This window comes from Fukomys damarensis, unplaced genomic scaffold, assembly GCF_012274545.1.
Source record: "Fukomys damarensis isolate Sample0158 unplaced genomic scaffold, DMR_v1.0_HiC HiC_scaffold_2, whole genome shotgun sequence".
In the NCBI taxonomy this organism is placed as follows: Eukaryota; Metazoa; Chordata; class Mammalia; order Rodentia; family Bathyergidae; genus Fukomys; species Fukomys damarensis.
In genome coordinates this window covers 43,632,453-43,649,016 of record NW_022900914.1, presented here as the reverse complement: position 1 = coordinate 43,649,016, position 16,564 = coordinate 43,632,453, and the positions used below count along the sequence as shown (strand labels likewise).

Below are 16,564 nucleotides of genomic sequence, written 5' to 3'. Positions count from 1 at the left end.
AGGTCTTAGATTCAATCTTTAGAACAGTCTCCCTGTCCATCACAATTCTGGGGGTTTTCTTATACTGATCCCAAATGGTAACCCCTGGCCCTGTGACTCGCAATGCAGTCCCTGGTCACTGAAAGCTTTAGCTTCAGTGTATACAGGAACATAATGAAGGAAAAGCTCCTTTCAAAGACCTGAGAGAACCCAATGGTAGTGACAGGCTAAGTAAGACACAGAGGTTGCCCTTGCCCATCACCTGTACTGCTCTCATCCAGGACCCAGGTAGAACTCTCAGCTCCTGATGTGCATCAGAATTGCTGCTCAGCACTTTGGGATCACAGCCATCTTCCTAGTTGTAACTATATCCACTATGAAGACTCAACAATGAGCCTCTGAATAAGATACAAAGATCATTTCAAAACTCAATCAAGACTTCTCTGTTCTTTTTTCGGAAAGGGTACTGTGCTGTTAGGCCAGGAATTGGCCAACTGTGGAATTAGGTGTTTTTCAGAAATCTTATATTTAGTTCAGTTTGGGTGTTGCATACTTCTATTTGTGCTGTACGTTCTCCAATCTTGATTTAATAAACTCTAATTTGCACCTTCAAAAAACAAGTCACAATCTTTTACTATTTGAGTTCAAACTTCAGCTCCAGCTTGTTTCTAATTATGTAACTTTGAGAAAGTTAACGTTTACTGTCCCTACTTGTATAATGGGAGTAAAAGTGTTATTCTGCATGCTTGTTTTGAAAAGTAAATGAGTTCAATATATAAAGTGCTTAAAACCATTTCTAGAGAATAAAACATTTACCAATGTTAAGTTTACTAATTATGATTTCCTTATTATCCAATGGATTTTAAAAGGGGACACAACTAAACTCAATCCCTATTGGTGAAATCTAAAAAAGGCACAAAGACAAGTCTGATATCTTGTTTGAATTCCACAAATTATTATGATCACACTGGCAACAGTAGTTGATAGCAGTCAGATTTTAAATAAATTACCATTCACACTACTCAGTGTCAAACTAAATCTAAATCATTGTTAAAAACATTTTGCAATTCTAAACTTCAGGGAACCAGAGTCAAATTGATTCAAGAAGGGCAAGGCTGAATCTCTGCAACAAGATATTCAAGGCATAGTCAAAATACAGTGAAGCCACTTCAGAAAAAAGAGCTTCTCTTCATCTTCTTACCTATAAACTTAGCTGCATTATATATTTTTGGACAAATACTGTTACTCAAAATCTATTACTCTATATACAAAAATACTACAGTATTTACAAAATGATACACTCCTGAAGAGCAATAGCTACCATGTCATCATAGTTCTAAAACACTTGAAGTGTGATGAAAACCAAACCAATGTATTTCATATCTGTATCCTCCCTCAGGTCTCCTTAAGTCATTTAGGATGAATAAAGCATCCTTACTGCCTTATGTCCTCTAGTTAGACTGCTACTATTGGCACAACAAATTCCAAAAAGGAAAAGAAGGGGAAGGTGCTGGTAAAGCTTATTAATTGGGAGGAAAACTGCAGTTATACAAACAATGAAAAGAGAAATCTCATTCATATAACCTGGAAAGATTAATTTTGTAAAGCAAGGAACAAAAAACAATGTTGTTAAATAGTCCTTCATGTGTTTTTAAGTACAATCATTGTAGTGTAAAATAATTAATGTTCTCTCAAATTATTTTTTAGACTACTAGTTTGAAGCAAGTGGTATTAAGTTTAGGTATTCAGAGATCATTCTAATATAAGCACGGCTTTAATTTGAAAATAACAGTAATTTTTCTCATCAGTACAATAATGTAGATCAGATGATATCTAAAGTTTCTGCCAGCTCTAAATATTAATGACTCTAAATTACTTACCATATATAGCTAATCCACCATTCTTTTCCTAGACTTTACCAATGTTTTTCCTAAAAATGGTGGAAAGTTTCCAAACTATCAGTTTAGAAATATTAAAATTCAAATCTACTTTAAGAACTGAAAATAATTTCCTTACAAATAAAACTGAAGCTCTCATTTCCTACCAAGCTGGTTATTAGAATAATGGAAGTACTAATCAAAATTTGGAAATACATGAAAACCTTAAGCAACAGATACCAAAAATAAAACTATTAAAGTAATCCCTATTAACTTATTTAGCTGAAGCTCTGTAGTATTAGGAAAAACCGTTAACAATAGAAAATTAGGTAAATTACTGATTTGTTGGTGGTTCTCTGCACGCATAAGATTTAAAAATATAACTATATTCTTCTGTATAATTTTATTACATAATTCTGAATGTTTCTATTTATAATTATTTTCACATGTATCTCCAAATTTTCATTTGTCATTGCAAACATTGATTTATTAAATAATAAAGAAGTCCATGCTTTATAAGTCAGCACTGTTTCTCACAGAGAAATAAAAAAGAATACTTCCTATCATAGATAGTTAATCAACAGTTTTTGTCTTGCAACTAGTATTTCATTAAAGAAACTGAATGGGAGCTGAATTTACAGATGATGACTGGGTTTTGGCCATTCTTCGAACCAATGCTTCTTGTCTTTTTCTCTGAATTTCTTCAGGAGAATACTTTCTATTTCTCTCTTCTTCCTCTAAAAATTAAACAAAACCTGTTAATTTTATAGCATATAGGCTAAATATAAGATTCCAAGTATATAAATATAGATATAATGCTTTCCCAGGCCAAAAGATAACTAAGCACTGATAGATCTTTCCCTATTAGAAGCATCCTTTTCAGTTAAATTCAATTTGCTCAAGAAGTATGTTGTTTTGATTGCCCCCACGTAATTCTTGTGGATAACTAAATCTAATGTATATATGAATATATATATGTATATATTTTTTTAAAAAACCAGGTATTTAAATATTATATATGCTTCAATAGAAAAATAGTAAATCCATTATTAAATTGGGTAAGCTGGGCATGGTGGTCACATCTGTAATGCCAGCACTCAGGAAACTGAGGTTACTGCCAGTTCAAGGCCAGCCTGGGCCACTTACTAAGTTCTAGGCCTTAAATACTATACACAAGATTTTGTCTCAAAAACAAGAAAAAAAAGGATATTATTACTTCAACTAATTCATTTTATACATGTTATATTAATATATTAATATTTACAACTACTTTTTTTCTCTATAGAGTTACAGGTTTTATTTTGGGCTATTGAGAAAAATACTGTGGCGTGATAGTCAAATCTCACATCAAACTGGCCACCTGGGAAACACTGTTAAGAGATTTGGAGGATGCATTTGTAGAAACTTTTAAATAGTCTCTATTAAACTTAGTTAAAAGTTTATATTAGAACTATTTTCTCATTTAAATATTTTATTTATTGTTTAAATTTTTTTTTGGTTCTGGGGATTGAACCTGGGTCCTTGGCGTTTGTGAGGCAGGTGGTGGAATCACTGAGCTAAATCTCCAGCCCTGCATTTAAATATTTTAAATTTAAGGTATTAATGCAAATATATATTTAAGTGAAATTTTATTGGTAAAACTTTATGCTATAAAAGGCACTCTTTTAGAGAGTAAGAATTGGTACTATTGCCAGATGTGAAGCATTATATATATTGGCACCTAGAAAAATAATTTGTTAGAAGACACCTCTCTCGATATTTAAGAATTTCCCAAAACATATATTCTGTTGTCCCTTCCAAATCAATCAGAAATGAGAGGATATAAGAGTTAAGAAGTACATATTTCAAATAAACTCCCCAGAAAATTTTGATGTCTTAATTCCTGTTTCACTCTAGAAAGACACTAAAAAAAAAAAATAATAATAATAATAATTAACTTGAATACCTAGTTTAGTTTCAAAGATAAATAAAAACCTCAGAATATTTACAGAGTTCACATTCAACCTATTATAAGACTGGAAGGAAAAAGAGGGAAATAATGATAGTGAAGAATATACTTTCCTAAAATTGGTCCCGTAACTGGCTTGATATTATGAAAAATAATTTCAAAAGATATAAAATACCAGGAAAACCTGATTTAGGGACAGCTCCTTTAACTCAATCTGTAATAAAATTGAACTATTACAAGACATTAAGCAAAAGTATCCCTTCTTAATTCTAATTTTAAAGCACAGGGGATATTACATTTTATATCTAGATATGCCCCAAAGCTCCATGTGATTATAGGTGGGGCTTTTGAAAGGATTACTGAGGGTTTAGAGCTGACTTGCTATTAGGAGGTAGGGTCTGGCTGCAAGAGGTGGGAGTATGCCCTGGAAGGGTTTATCCCTTCTGGCTCTTCCTCTCTGTGCTTCCAGTCAGCCTCTTCTCGGCTGTGGCCCCTGCCTTGGAGTCACGATTCTATGGACTGAAATGTCTATAAACTGTGAGCCAAATAAACCTTTCCTCCTTTCATTTGTTGGTGTCAGATACTGTATCACAAAGTAAGGTAGGACTAAGGAAATTTTGTTTCTCTAAAGGGACAGAAAGCAACTGTGTTAACTTTGAAAATCACGTGCTCTTTGATTACAATTATTCAAATATATATTCTAGCATAAGTCATTAACAACACCTAAACAAATGATATGGTATATTCAAATAAAACCTTGTGTACAGACAATATCTGAATTTGCTACAATTTTAAATGCTATGAAATTTTTTTTCAACTTAAAATGTAAAAAGTACTTTTAGTGTGGGGTCTTTGTACAGAAACTATAGACTGAATTTGGACGGGCCATAGCATGACCTTAATGAGTTTAAGTGGCTTGTGCTTCAAAGGTATTTTCTGGAGAGCAGCTTGCTATAAACCAAAGTAAAAGGAGGTAGAAACATACAAAATATTGACAAGGTTAATAATAATTAAGAGATGAAGGACTCTCAATAAGCTTATAGAAAAATTGATAAGGTAAGCTAAAAAGTAGATTATCGATCTATTAAAAAATGCAGAGAAAAATGACACAAGTTTTGGGAAAGCTGAAATACTCCACAGATATTAGTCTTTAATGGTATTTTAACTGTATGTAAATAAATTCATATTAGAAAAATGATTCAGTTACAATGTTTACTTCAACGTAAATTTAAACACTTAAAATTATAGACTGGCAATTTTGAAAGCTACAAAACATCTAGTTTGGGGTATGAGATGAAGAAATACTTATTGTCAGTGTTTCTATACACATAAATTTGTTTTACTTCATTTTTGATACAGGGTCTTGCTATGTAGTTCAGGCTGGACTCAAACTCATGGCTATCTTTCTGCCTCTGCCTCTGGAGTGCTGGAATTACAGGAATGCACCACCATGCCCAGCTTAAGTACATAAATTGGTGTTAACTTTTTTGCAGGGAAATTTGACAGTATCCATTAAAAATGAAAATATTCTTTATGTCAGTTTTCTAGGAATTAACAGATATAAACACAGAAACATGCATAAATTTATGTAAAAGGATATTCACTATAGTTTGTAATTACAAAAAAAAAAAAATACTGTAACTAACTTAAACCTCCCAACAGGAAAAAAAAAAAAAAAGATATTACAGTACATCCATATAACCTAACATTGCTGTTCTGCTGCTTATTCATTATAAGAACTAAAATAAATCTATATGTATTAACTAGAAAAAATAGCTATACTGAAAAGACAAAATGAGGCTGGTAAATAATGGGCATACAGTATGTTATTCCTTCTATTTAAATAAATGTACAGATATTATACACAAATATATGCAGGTATACACACACACACACACACACACGTATAAACACATAAAAACACTTTTTTAATAGCCACAGAAAATACTCCTTGATATATATAACTAGTGGTTTGCTCTGATAAAATGGAGATGGGAAAGTGAAGATTTAATTTGTTACATCAATTATTCTACATTGCCTTATTTCTCTTTTTAAATAAGCAGCCTATTACTGTTAAGTTTAAAAAAAATGGGGAGTCACTTAAATAGGACAGTTGTAGCAGAAATGGCCAACAAAAGTATCACTCAGAACCTAATGACAGAACATAATCTAATGTTAAAAGAAACCAGGTGGGCATGGTGGCACACACCTGTAATCCCAGTATTTGGGAAGCTGAGCAGAGAGATTAAGTTTAAGCCAATCCTGGACCAATTTTGTGACTTAGCAAAACCCTGTCTCAAAAGAGATTAAAATAAAAAAGGGTTGGGCATATAGAGCAGTAAGGCCCTGAGTTCAATTTCCAGTACCACAAAATACATATATATAAAAAACCTAAAAATTCACTATATTAGCACTAATCTATGTAATAATAGATTTAAAAAAGTCCTAAAGTTAAGTTTCAAGTGAGGGAGACAGATCAAGAAAAATCTCTAAATTACAAGCCAGCATACTAAATGCTGTATAGAAGTCAGCATCTTTGAGAAAGTAAATCTAAATCATTGTGAGTAGGTAGAAACACACTATTTCAAAGGAAAAAGTGAAACTGGCCTCATGTGCACTGAGGGCTTTAATGTTTTTGGTAAAGGAAACAGCACTTGAAAGACATGAGACTAGAAGAGAGCACTGAGCATTAAGAATCAAAATTATGCCAGATATATTCCCTTATAAAAATATAACACTATCAGTGAATTACAAGATTTTCATACAATATGGCATAATGTTCATTCAAATATTTATTAAACATCTAAGTGTCAAAGGCTGTGGCAGGTAAGGTATTCCATAGCAAAAGAGAAACAGACACTAATATTTAAGTAGAACTTGTTATAAAAAGGATGAAACAATTTAGAAATTAGAAAAAAAATTTTAAAAGACCTACTTACAGACTCTTCAAAAAGAAATCTATGAGAAATTATTATTATAATGAGACATAAGGATAAAAAGGCACCAATGAAATAGTGAAGGTAGGGGCTCGAATGCTGGGAGATAGTTTTAGTCAAAGAACAGTAGTCTAAATTCCTGAACAAGTCCCGATCCTGTTTAAGAAACATAGCTGATGTAGGTAAGGCTTAGTATGATAGGCAACTTAAGAGATAATTCAGGGCTTTGTAGATTACAGTGTAAAATTTGAAATATGATGGACAATTACTGAAAGTTGTTTCACACACAGGAATGTTTGCTGATCAGATTTTAAAAAAAGCATTCTACTATTTGTAGACTGGAATTGAAAGGGGACTAATAAAAGAATTGCAATAATCTAGTGAAGAAATGTACACTTGGAGAGGGTTGATGTGAATAAGAACAAGAAAGATGGATGCTCTTGAGACACAAATTTTGAGGTATAATAAATGGGATTTGTTGACAGAATAGAGAATTGGGGAATATAAGAACTGGAAGAATCAAAAGTGACAGGCTCCGGGCAAATAAGTAAATCACAATTCTGTTACAACTAGCACAGTGAATGTATTTAATTAGAAAACTCCAAAATTTCAATTATTAGTTACCTACCATTCTGTTAGGAGTAACAAAGTTTTAAAACTTGAGATATTTAGCAAATATACATATTAAATCTAACATTATAGTATATTTATGATATTCTAGAAAATAATACAAAGTTATTAAATATTTAGACTCCCTACTATATATGTCAGTCACTGTAAGTGCTGGGAAAGAATCCAGTTTAATCCTCTGAAACACAAACCACCTACTCTGTGTACTAGTGTAATTATCTGTATCTACAGTATAGTATCAAAGAAAACTTTCATACACACCTTTTGAAGATTGTTTCATAGATTCAGAAAGTTTCACCAAGGATTTCTGTGGGTCAGCCTCCCATGACTTGCCAGTTTTATTTTTCTCTAGACACTGTGTAATTTTGGTAGCAGTCATATGTCCCGTTATACAATTTTGACTGAACTGAGGAAAAATATGAGAGTTTTTTGGCTTTGTAAATGTATACTTTGAAGATCTACCCATTTTGTTAAGGTCACTTTGAGTTTCACCTGATATGATTGTACAGGATAGTTGCTGAGTACTTGATTTCTCACCAGTAACAAATTCTGTGCTAGTATTATTTGAACTTCCTGAAAGAAGTGATTCAGAAGTAGTCACATGTACTGGAATATCAGAATTATTCCAAGACACATGCACATTTCTGATCTCACAATTTGAGTTCTTAGAGTACATAGTCAAATTTGTTGTTGCACCCAAAATATGTGGAGAATTTCCACACATTTCCTGTTTCTCCGTCTTCACTGGTTTAACAATCTGTGAGTTATTTGTTAAGAAAGATGTCTGCAATGAAATGCTGTCCATATTCAACTGCTTTGGTTGTGCTAAGTAACTTCCTCTTTTAGATACAGTAGACATTTTTTTGGCTCCATGTTTGGAATTATTATTGCTGTCAGGAGTACTCTTGCTGTCCTTCATGTCTTGTTGCTGGGTTAATCTTTCAATATCATCACATGCTTGATATAACAAATTATCATCTACATCATTTGCTTCCCAAGTAGTCTCTAATTTATGACATGCTTTAATAATTTCATTAGCAAATAATGGATCATTCCAATCATCAAAAAAATAATCTAACTTTGACACATTAGTTTGATTTGAGTTACCAATACTGGTTTCACTGACTAAAGTTGCAGATCCACGAGGATCAATATTAACAGGTGGTTTGTAAGAACACTTAAAAATGGGCTTTTTTTGCTCACCAGAGGATCTTCTATTCCAAAAAGACTTTTTATCAGAAGCATTTATATTAGAAGTAAAGTTCATGTGAATATTTTCTTTTATTTTTGTCAAGTTAGAGTCAACTGCACAGTCTTGAGTTTTGTCTTGAATAACAGTTTTATTGAAAGATCTGTCAAGTTTCATTTTATTTTCAGTGAATGGTAACTTGTTTGGATTTGGCAAAAATCTGTATTCCCTATTAGCATCTATTAGTTCTCTGTTATGTGTGTTTGAAGGAAGATCTTGTAATATTTTTGAATCTCTTAAGCTGGTATCTAGACTTAAATTTGTTCTTGATGTACTGTTAACTTGGGCAGTTTTAGAAGGGAAAAGTTCAAGCATGTCGACATTTTGCATAACAAAAGGTTCATTTCCTAGTAAGCTTTCCCAATCTTCCTCAAAATCATTGGTAATAAATACATCCATGTGATTATCAGACTCTTCTTGTTCCTTAGTTTTTGAAGTCACATATGATTTTGGAGTATCTACTTGAGGAGAAACTGGTACTGGGGTTACACTTCGCAGTTTTTCAGTGACCAGAGTTTCATTAGTAATGATATTAGCTTTCATCAAAGCACTTTTTTTCCCAAAAGTAGTATTACTGTTGTACAAAAAAACATCTGACGTATCTTGGCTTAGCTGTCCACTACATTTCTGAGTAGAACCATCAAAAATTGCATTAAAGGCTGCTTCAACATTTTGGTCAAATGGCTTCTGACTGCTGGTTTGATCATTTGCCACAGATACTGCAGCGTTTCCTTCTATTGGCTTCTTTGTTGTAGCATTATCTATTTCAGGAACTGTATCACATAATGGCTGCATTTCTACACAATTTTTACAATTATGTACAGTCTCTGTGTCTGAAATTATCTGGTTAAAGTCATGATTCTTCTTGATTTGTTCTTGAATAACATCTAGCTCTTCCATATTTTTATCAAATTGTTTAGCCAATTTCATAAGTTCTTTTTCTCGATTTTTTGTTTTTAACCTGTTAAGCAATTTAAAAAATTATAATTAAGAAATCTTGATTTTATATTTAACATACTTTGATGTTAGAACTCCAAAATGTTAATTTACAGAACAATTTAATTTCAAAATTTTACAACTCAAAACTAAGAAACATTATTATTAAAATTAAAAATGTTGAATAGTTTACCTGGTATGAAAAATTAAAAGTGTAAATAAGATTCAAATTGTATAATTGATAATGCAAAATAGGAAGAAAGGGGCTAAAGGTGTAGGGGAAGTGACAAGAAAAAATATGAGAGAAGGAAAAAAAAAAAGGAAACAAAGTCTTTGTAAATAGGCGGGGTGGAGGGGGTGAAGGGAGGGCAGGGGTATGGGGGAAAAGTAAGAACCAAGATCTGTCATGTAAAGGTACAAGATTCCAATTATGAATGTAACTGTACTGTATACTTAAAAAGTACCAATAAACTCAGTAAGATAAAAAAAAAAAAAATTCATTGAATTTCAAAAAGCCGAAAAGTTTGAACTCACTTTGTGCAGCTGATTTTTACTCTTGATTTTTCTTTTGCTACACTGGGAGTACAAGGAATAGCACTTGCACCAATCCAAATGCCCAGCATAGAATCTGTTGTTGGTTTGTCATCCTTGGAAAGGGGAGCGGGGGAAAAAAAGAAAAAAAAAATTGAAATAGCGGGATATACAGAGATATCTTTCTGTACCACCTGAATGAATTTTTTTATTCCCATTGAAATGTAATTTATTGTTGGACAACTCATGTAGACTTAAACTGGGATCACTTAGGTAGAATTAATGTCAGGACTGAGTTAATGATAGGTCAAGAATAATGATAAGAATGAGGTAAGGATAAGAATAAAATATCAGTAGAGAGAACTTAAAACATTAACCAGGATAAAATCTGGGAAAAGGTCACTTTACATTTGGTTGTTCTTACTAAGCTTTTCAGTCACTTGATCACGCAAAAAGCGAGAGGATGAGCTTTATGCATTAACTGTAAACAAATTCATTAACCAGTTTTTACTTGATTTTTAAAGTAACTAAAATGCATGGTAATAATTATCACAAAAAGTAAAATAAAATAATCTTATGGGGCCAAGGATATAGTTCAGTAATACAGTGCTCAGCATGCAGAAAGCCCTGGGTTTGATTCTAACACAGCCCCCCAAAAAAAGAACCAATCTTAGTACTAGATTATAGGGGACTGGAGGGCAAAGACTTCCTATAATGCCTTGGTATCTAGCATAATGACAGACATAAGGAAAATGCCTGTTTACACCTATATGCAAGTAAATTTGAAGCACTCCTACAACTTGGTACTTTAAAATCCTCAATGAAACAAGCAATTTTTTTTAACATCCAATTAAACTTAGCTGACATAAGGTTTGCAAAATATTCAAGAAAATTATTTTAGCTTTTGGATTCAGTATTTTCTTTCTGTGTCAACAATCTTTAAGGAATTAAAGGAAAATATATACTTAATGATTTAGTTATAGACTGATCACTTACACAATTTTCAATTCATTTAATTTTCAAAGTTTTAATATATCAGGAATCCAATATATGCATTTTATTAGTTATTGCATAACTTAATGACTCCAAACTACAATTCAGATGCTGCATAAGGTAGTTAAATTACTTCAATTCATTCTAAAGAGTATACAATATGTAGTTATAAAAAATGATAAAAAGATATCCACCATCTTTATACCAACACTAAACACTGACTGAAGAAAGTGAAATGACTGTTCAATTAAAATGGGAGTGTATAAACCAGGCATGGTGGTGCACGCCTGTTATCCCAGCACTCTGTAGGCTGAGATAGGAGGATCACTGTGAGTTCAAGACCAGCCTGGGCTACATAGTGAGTTCCAGGTCAGTCTCAACTATGTAGTGAGACCCTGTCTCAAAAAACAAAAAACGAACAAACAAACAAAAAAAATATGGGAGTGTATATTTAAAAAGAAAATGCCATCTCTGAAAATATTACAAAGAAACTTAATAATGATTTGAGGATAACTCACATAAAAATAGTATAAATATTTTCATTCTGAAAATACGACAAGCTTCTGAAGAGACTTTAAGACTATCAAAAGATTTATATGCTTTAAAAGTACACAGCTTAAGAGGGTAATATCTATAAGCACCTTATTTCACTGTATTTTTTTTCTCTCACACAAGTTACCACTTGCATTTCTTTATATGCTCTATTATTTCCAGCCCATTTAGGTAAAGGATCCAATAATTTATTCAACTATCTTTTTATCACTATTTAGGCAGGCCAGCCCAAACACATTTTATTATGTTTCTTTCATGTGAAATTCAGTTAATGAAGACTTACTGTTAACTTACAGAGTAAGTAAAATTGTGGCACAAATGCTATTTAACTAATGAACCATACATAAATGAATTTCTATGACATGCCAAACATGGAATGTTAAACTAGTAGCAACAGAGTTGTTTTGATTGTACTAGTTGTAATTTTGGATATTTTATAGCTAAGAAAAATTTTACATCCTGTCTCTAAATATGGATGCTGTTGATTCCTCATAACCGCATATTGGGCAAATGGCATCTATTATTTATGGTCAGCACATAGTAACTATCCAGAGGCATGTTAAGGAAAAAAATACCATCATTTCTTCAGAGAAATCACTAAGCAAACACTGTTCTCTAAATTTAAATGCTGTTAAATAAGGAAAAGAGAGAAAAGAAAGCAAAGCAGCTCAGGACGGTTTCATGTACTGGGTTTCTGTTAGGAATAGTGGCAGAATTAATACAATAAATGCTATTATGTCATTAGATTTGTGTCAAATGATTTACTTAAACTCATATTTTTATTTAGGTAAACAGAACAATAACTGACAACAAGAAAAAACTTTTGAAGACGATTCTATTGCAGAAAATAATTAAAACCATTAGAATTAACCTTATTATTTATAGTGTTCTACTTTATAATTTCTACCTAATTTAATCCTTATAAGACAATAATTTTAGTTCATGGCTAAATGAACTGAGTTGTAAGAGTTTAAGTGACTTGGCTGGGGTCATGTAGCAATAAGAGGCTAAATGGGGACTAAACCTAAATCCAGTTTTAAAGTGAAAAGATGCTAAATCCATATATATGAAAAGCAGTTTCAATGGGGAAAAAACTGCACTACAGACAGTAAACAAATACTAATAAAAACTCACAAAAGTTTAAACTTGTACTGCCTTATTCTATTATTTTAGTAACCTGAAAAATAAGACTATTGTTAAATGCATTAAAAACAAAATATAAATTGAGTTCTTGACAAAAATCACAACTCTAAAATATAGTCTTATGAAAATATATACAGCTGGCCCTCTGTACCTGCAGGATCCACATCTATGGATTCAACCAAATGCAGACTGAAAATATCCAGAAAGAACTTGTGTCTGTACAGAACATGTACAGACCACCCCAGTCATTATTCCCTAAACAATACAGTATAACAACTATATATACACTGTATAGGTAAAAGAAATCTAGATAAGATTCTAAGCACCTGTGAGGTGGGGGGAGTGCAGTTCAACAGTAGGCTGGTTGCCTAACATGTGACAACCGGAGTCTGATCCCTAGCAATGCAAAAAAAAGAAATAAAGTATATGGGAATGTGCATCAGTTACATGCCAACATTGCATCTTTTTACATAAGGGAATTGAATACGGCAGATTTTGTTATCTGTGGGAATCCTAGAACCAATCCTCTATGGATCTCAAAGGACCACTGAATATATTACTAATCTCATTTATGTTTCTTTAACCAAAACATGCATTTCAAAAACAGGAAAAGTAAAGGTAATCTTTACTGCGCTATTTTTGGAAAATTATAAAAGAATATTATTTTTATATAAATGAACTCTACAAGGCTTAGTGCACATTTTTCATTCTTTCAAATAAAATATAAAACTAGAGATATTTACCTGAGGAGCAATACGATTAACGATATGTGAAATCACATCACTATCTGTGGCGTAAATTTGTTTTTTTCTTCCTTTACCTAAAGAAACAAAGACATTTGTATAAATTTTAAACAAAAAATTTAAATAGCAGCTGTCAATTTTTAAAAAATTATTAGTACTGCTTAGATAATTGCACTAACATTACACGCACATCACAGAGATAAATTCACAAAAGATTCTCAATAACATCTATACTGTATACAAGTTCTTGGTGTTAGCTGAAATTTTATTTAAATTTTAACCACTTATCAGATATTCACATAAAAATGTTAAGAAATTACCTAACTGTTTTGTCATTGGAGAATTTTGGTCCCAAAAGATGTCACTCTGCCCATCTGGATCATTTGGAGAACTGAAGGTACATGATAATAAATCCATTTTCAGCATTCTTGTTGGTGTCTCATACTTTTCTATATAAAATATGATACAATCATTTCATGTTAAAGCACTACTGGACTTCACAATACTCACACAGCTTAGACTAGATCACAATATAAAATTTTCTTGTAAAGACAATTACATTTAACATAACTGAAAATCACATGAAAATCCATGTTAACACTTCATAAATTTAACACTGTAGATAGCAAGTACTTTTCAAAAAAAACTTGGTAGCGGTATGTGTGTATAATACCGCATAAACTCAGGCAGCCCATTATCACTAAGATTTTGGAAAAAGACCTGTAATTTACAGATAATTTCAAAAAATCAAATGTTTTCTAAGACAAAGTCCAGTAAGTCTTTTACTTCCCCTTTATTAAGGCCATCTGACATTTTTTTTTTCTGTAATGAACAAGCCACTTTTATAATGACAACGTAAATTACTTCAAAATTTTTTGATAATGTAAACTAATAACATGGAGAAAATCATCTATTTACTGTTAAGGAGTACATTCAACCTGCTTGTATTATATTTTATTTCAGAAACACGTTCATTTTTTAAAACAGGGTCTCCTTATGTAGTCCAGGATGGCCTTGAACTCATGGTGATCCTCCTGGGCCTCAGCCTCCCAAGAGCTGGGATTATAGGTGTGCATCACCACGCCCAGCTTCCAACCTAATTAATTAGCAAAACGGATCCATTTCCTAGGGAAGTTTTGTCTAAAATGGAAACAAAGCTTTTGTAAATAAGGTAGGGAAAGGGATTGAAGGGACGTCAGAGGAATGGGAAAAAATAAGAATCAAGATATAGCATATACAGGTACAAATTTCCTGTGACGAATGTGATCATTATGCATATCTAAAACGTACCAATAAACTTAATTTAAAAAATTAAAATTTTATAATTTGTGTTTCTTCCTACTCGAGTTTTAAGAACATGTTCCAGGAAAGTGTATTTGTTTTGCTCTTATTATACTACATTTATTAAAGTCTTTTAAAAGGGAACACCAAAAACTGATCCTACTCTAAGGGATGTTACACGCAGCAACCTCTAGCTTCTTTAGCAGGACTTTTTTTTTAACATCACCAAGGCTTTTCAAACGCCCGGTTTCTAAAGCACACTAAGGCAAAAAAGTTTAAGGAGAATGATTCCCCTGAGCAATAGGCCAAGGGCGACAGGTACAGAAGCTGTATCTTCGTACTGCTGACTGGAGGGGATTCGCGGAAAGTAACTGCCCACGCAAACGGGCAAAAACATCCAGCCCCGAGCGGGGGTAGTGGGGTGGGGGGTGAACCTAACCTAGCACTGCGAATCCGGGACGTGAGCCAGGAGTGGCGCATGGTTATTTATGGGCTCGCGAGGGGCGCGGCCCACAGAGGGAAGGCACAATGCGAGGACCCCACCCCCACCCACTTTTCCGCTAACGCCTGGGCTGTAGGCTGTAGCTCCGAAGCCAGGAAGACCGCGCTGCCCGTGTCTCACCCTCCGGGTGACTTTTACTGCTCGAAGCGGCTGCTGGAGACCGCTCTCCAGGCCCGCGGGGATCCGAGCGGCGGGCCGACCTCAGCCGCCTCCTCCCGGGCTCGACCACCGAGCTGACTTCCTCAGGCGCCGCCGTTTTGCGTGGCGTGCTCTTCGGGCTGGGGGTACCCCCATATTTTCTCCGCCGACGCATCCCTGGGAGCCCCCCCACCACCAGCCACTTCATTCACATTTTGCAAAGAAAACGAAGTCACAACATTACAAGTCAGACTCCGCGCCAAAACTCGCTGCCATTTTGGCTGGTGGCGCGCGCGCAAGAGGCTGCCACTGATTGGCAGCGTCTGGACGAGGGGCGGAGCCGACCATTTGCAGACAGTGTACGCGTGCGCAGCCGGAGCCTCCGCCCTCAGTTGAAGGGCGTTTTAGTCTCAGACTTCAGGAAGGTGTCTCAGGTCCTAGTAGTTTGGTGTGAGGTTACAGTGTGGAAAGGAAAATGAATCCACTAGCAACTCCTTATTGAATTTATAACCAAAACTATACATTGTTCAAATTCAGACTATTGTGAGATTTTAGGATTTGTTAAGAGGAAACAGTAGATATGGATTAGGAGGAAATTTAATTTCCATAGATGAAATGTGTATAGAAAAATACAAAAAAAAATTGCTTCTGTGCCTTTTGGCTAAGATCAAGTGTAGAAAAATACAAAAAAGTAGGAAACAAATTTACATACATTATTTAAATTAATTAAAATAGGAAATAAAAAAGGCTGGGGCTTTAACTTCGTGGTTCTGCCCTGCCTGCCTCACAAGTGCAAGGACCCGTGTTCTATAGTTCTATCCCCCTTACCCCCCTCAAAAGGAAATCACAGCTGCTGGATACAAAGTAAATACTGAAAGATGAATTGTGTTTCAGTAATTAAACAAAAACTGTAGCATGTCACAGTTACATACCTGTAATCCTAGCACTGGGGAGACTAAGGGCAGGAGGATCCCCACAAGTTCAAGGCCAACAGGGCAGCATAGCTCAAGGCCAGCCTGGACTACATAGTGAGACCTGTCTCAAACAAAAAACAACCTGAAGTTTTCAAGATATATGACGTAAGAGCATATGAGAAAACAGAAAACTAGAAAAAGAATTTAATCCA

At 33.7% G+C, this 16,564-nt stretch overlaps 1 protein-coding gene and 1 pseudogene across 2 annotated transcripts; one reads left to right on the top strand and one right to left on the bottom strand.

Annotated features, from left to right (window-relative positions):
- Positions 1-2,390: 2,390 nt before the first annotated feature.
- On the bottom strand, positions 2,391-15,738 carry Etaa1 (ETAA1 activator of ATR kinase). Of its 2 annotated transcripts, XM_010609717.3 has the most exons (6): positions 15,421-15,738; positions 13,838-13,966; positions 13,518-13,594; positions 10,090-10,202; positions 7,632-9,580; positions 2,391-2,593 (listed from the first exon to the last, which is right to left on the bottom strand). In XM_010609717.3, exons 1-6 carry the CDS (start codon positions 15,644-15,646, stop codon positions 2,466-2,468), a joined length of 2,622 nt encoding a protein of 873 aa, XP_010608019.1. In that variant the 5' UTR covers positions 15,647-15,738; the 3' UTR covers positions 2,391-2,465. The 2 variants fall into 2 exon arrangements, with proteins under 2 accessions (XP_010608019.1, XP_010608021.1); XM_010609719.3 differs by lacking the exon at positions 15,421-15,738 and having other exon boundaries at positions 13,843-13,915.
- Positions 15,739-16,079: 341 nt separating this feature from the next.
- Positions 16,080-16,246, top strand: LOC117286714 (annotated as a pseudogene).
- The last annotated feature ends 318 nt before the right edge of the window (positions 16,247-16,564 follow it).

What these genes read in the sequence shown, in the direction of transcription:
- Etaa1 (XM_010609717.3), bottom strand. Translation starts at nt 15,646, where the DNA reads ATGAAGTGGCTGGTGGTGGGGGGGCTCCCAGGGATGCGTCGGCGGAGA. An exon ending in CAGTAAAAGTCACCCGGAGG is followed by an intron (nt 13,967 to 15,420) that starts GTGAGACACGGG and finishes TATTTTATATAG; the next exon opens with AAAAGTATGAGACACCAACA. An exon ending in TTAATCGTATTGCTCCTCAG is followed by an intron (nt 10,203 to 13,517) that starts GTAAATATCTCT and finishes CCCCTTTCCAAG; the next exon opens with GATGACAAACCAACAACAGA.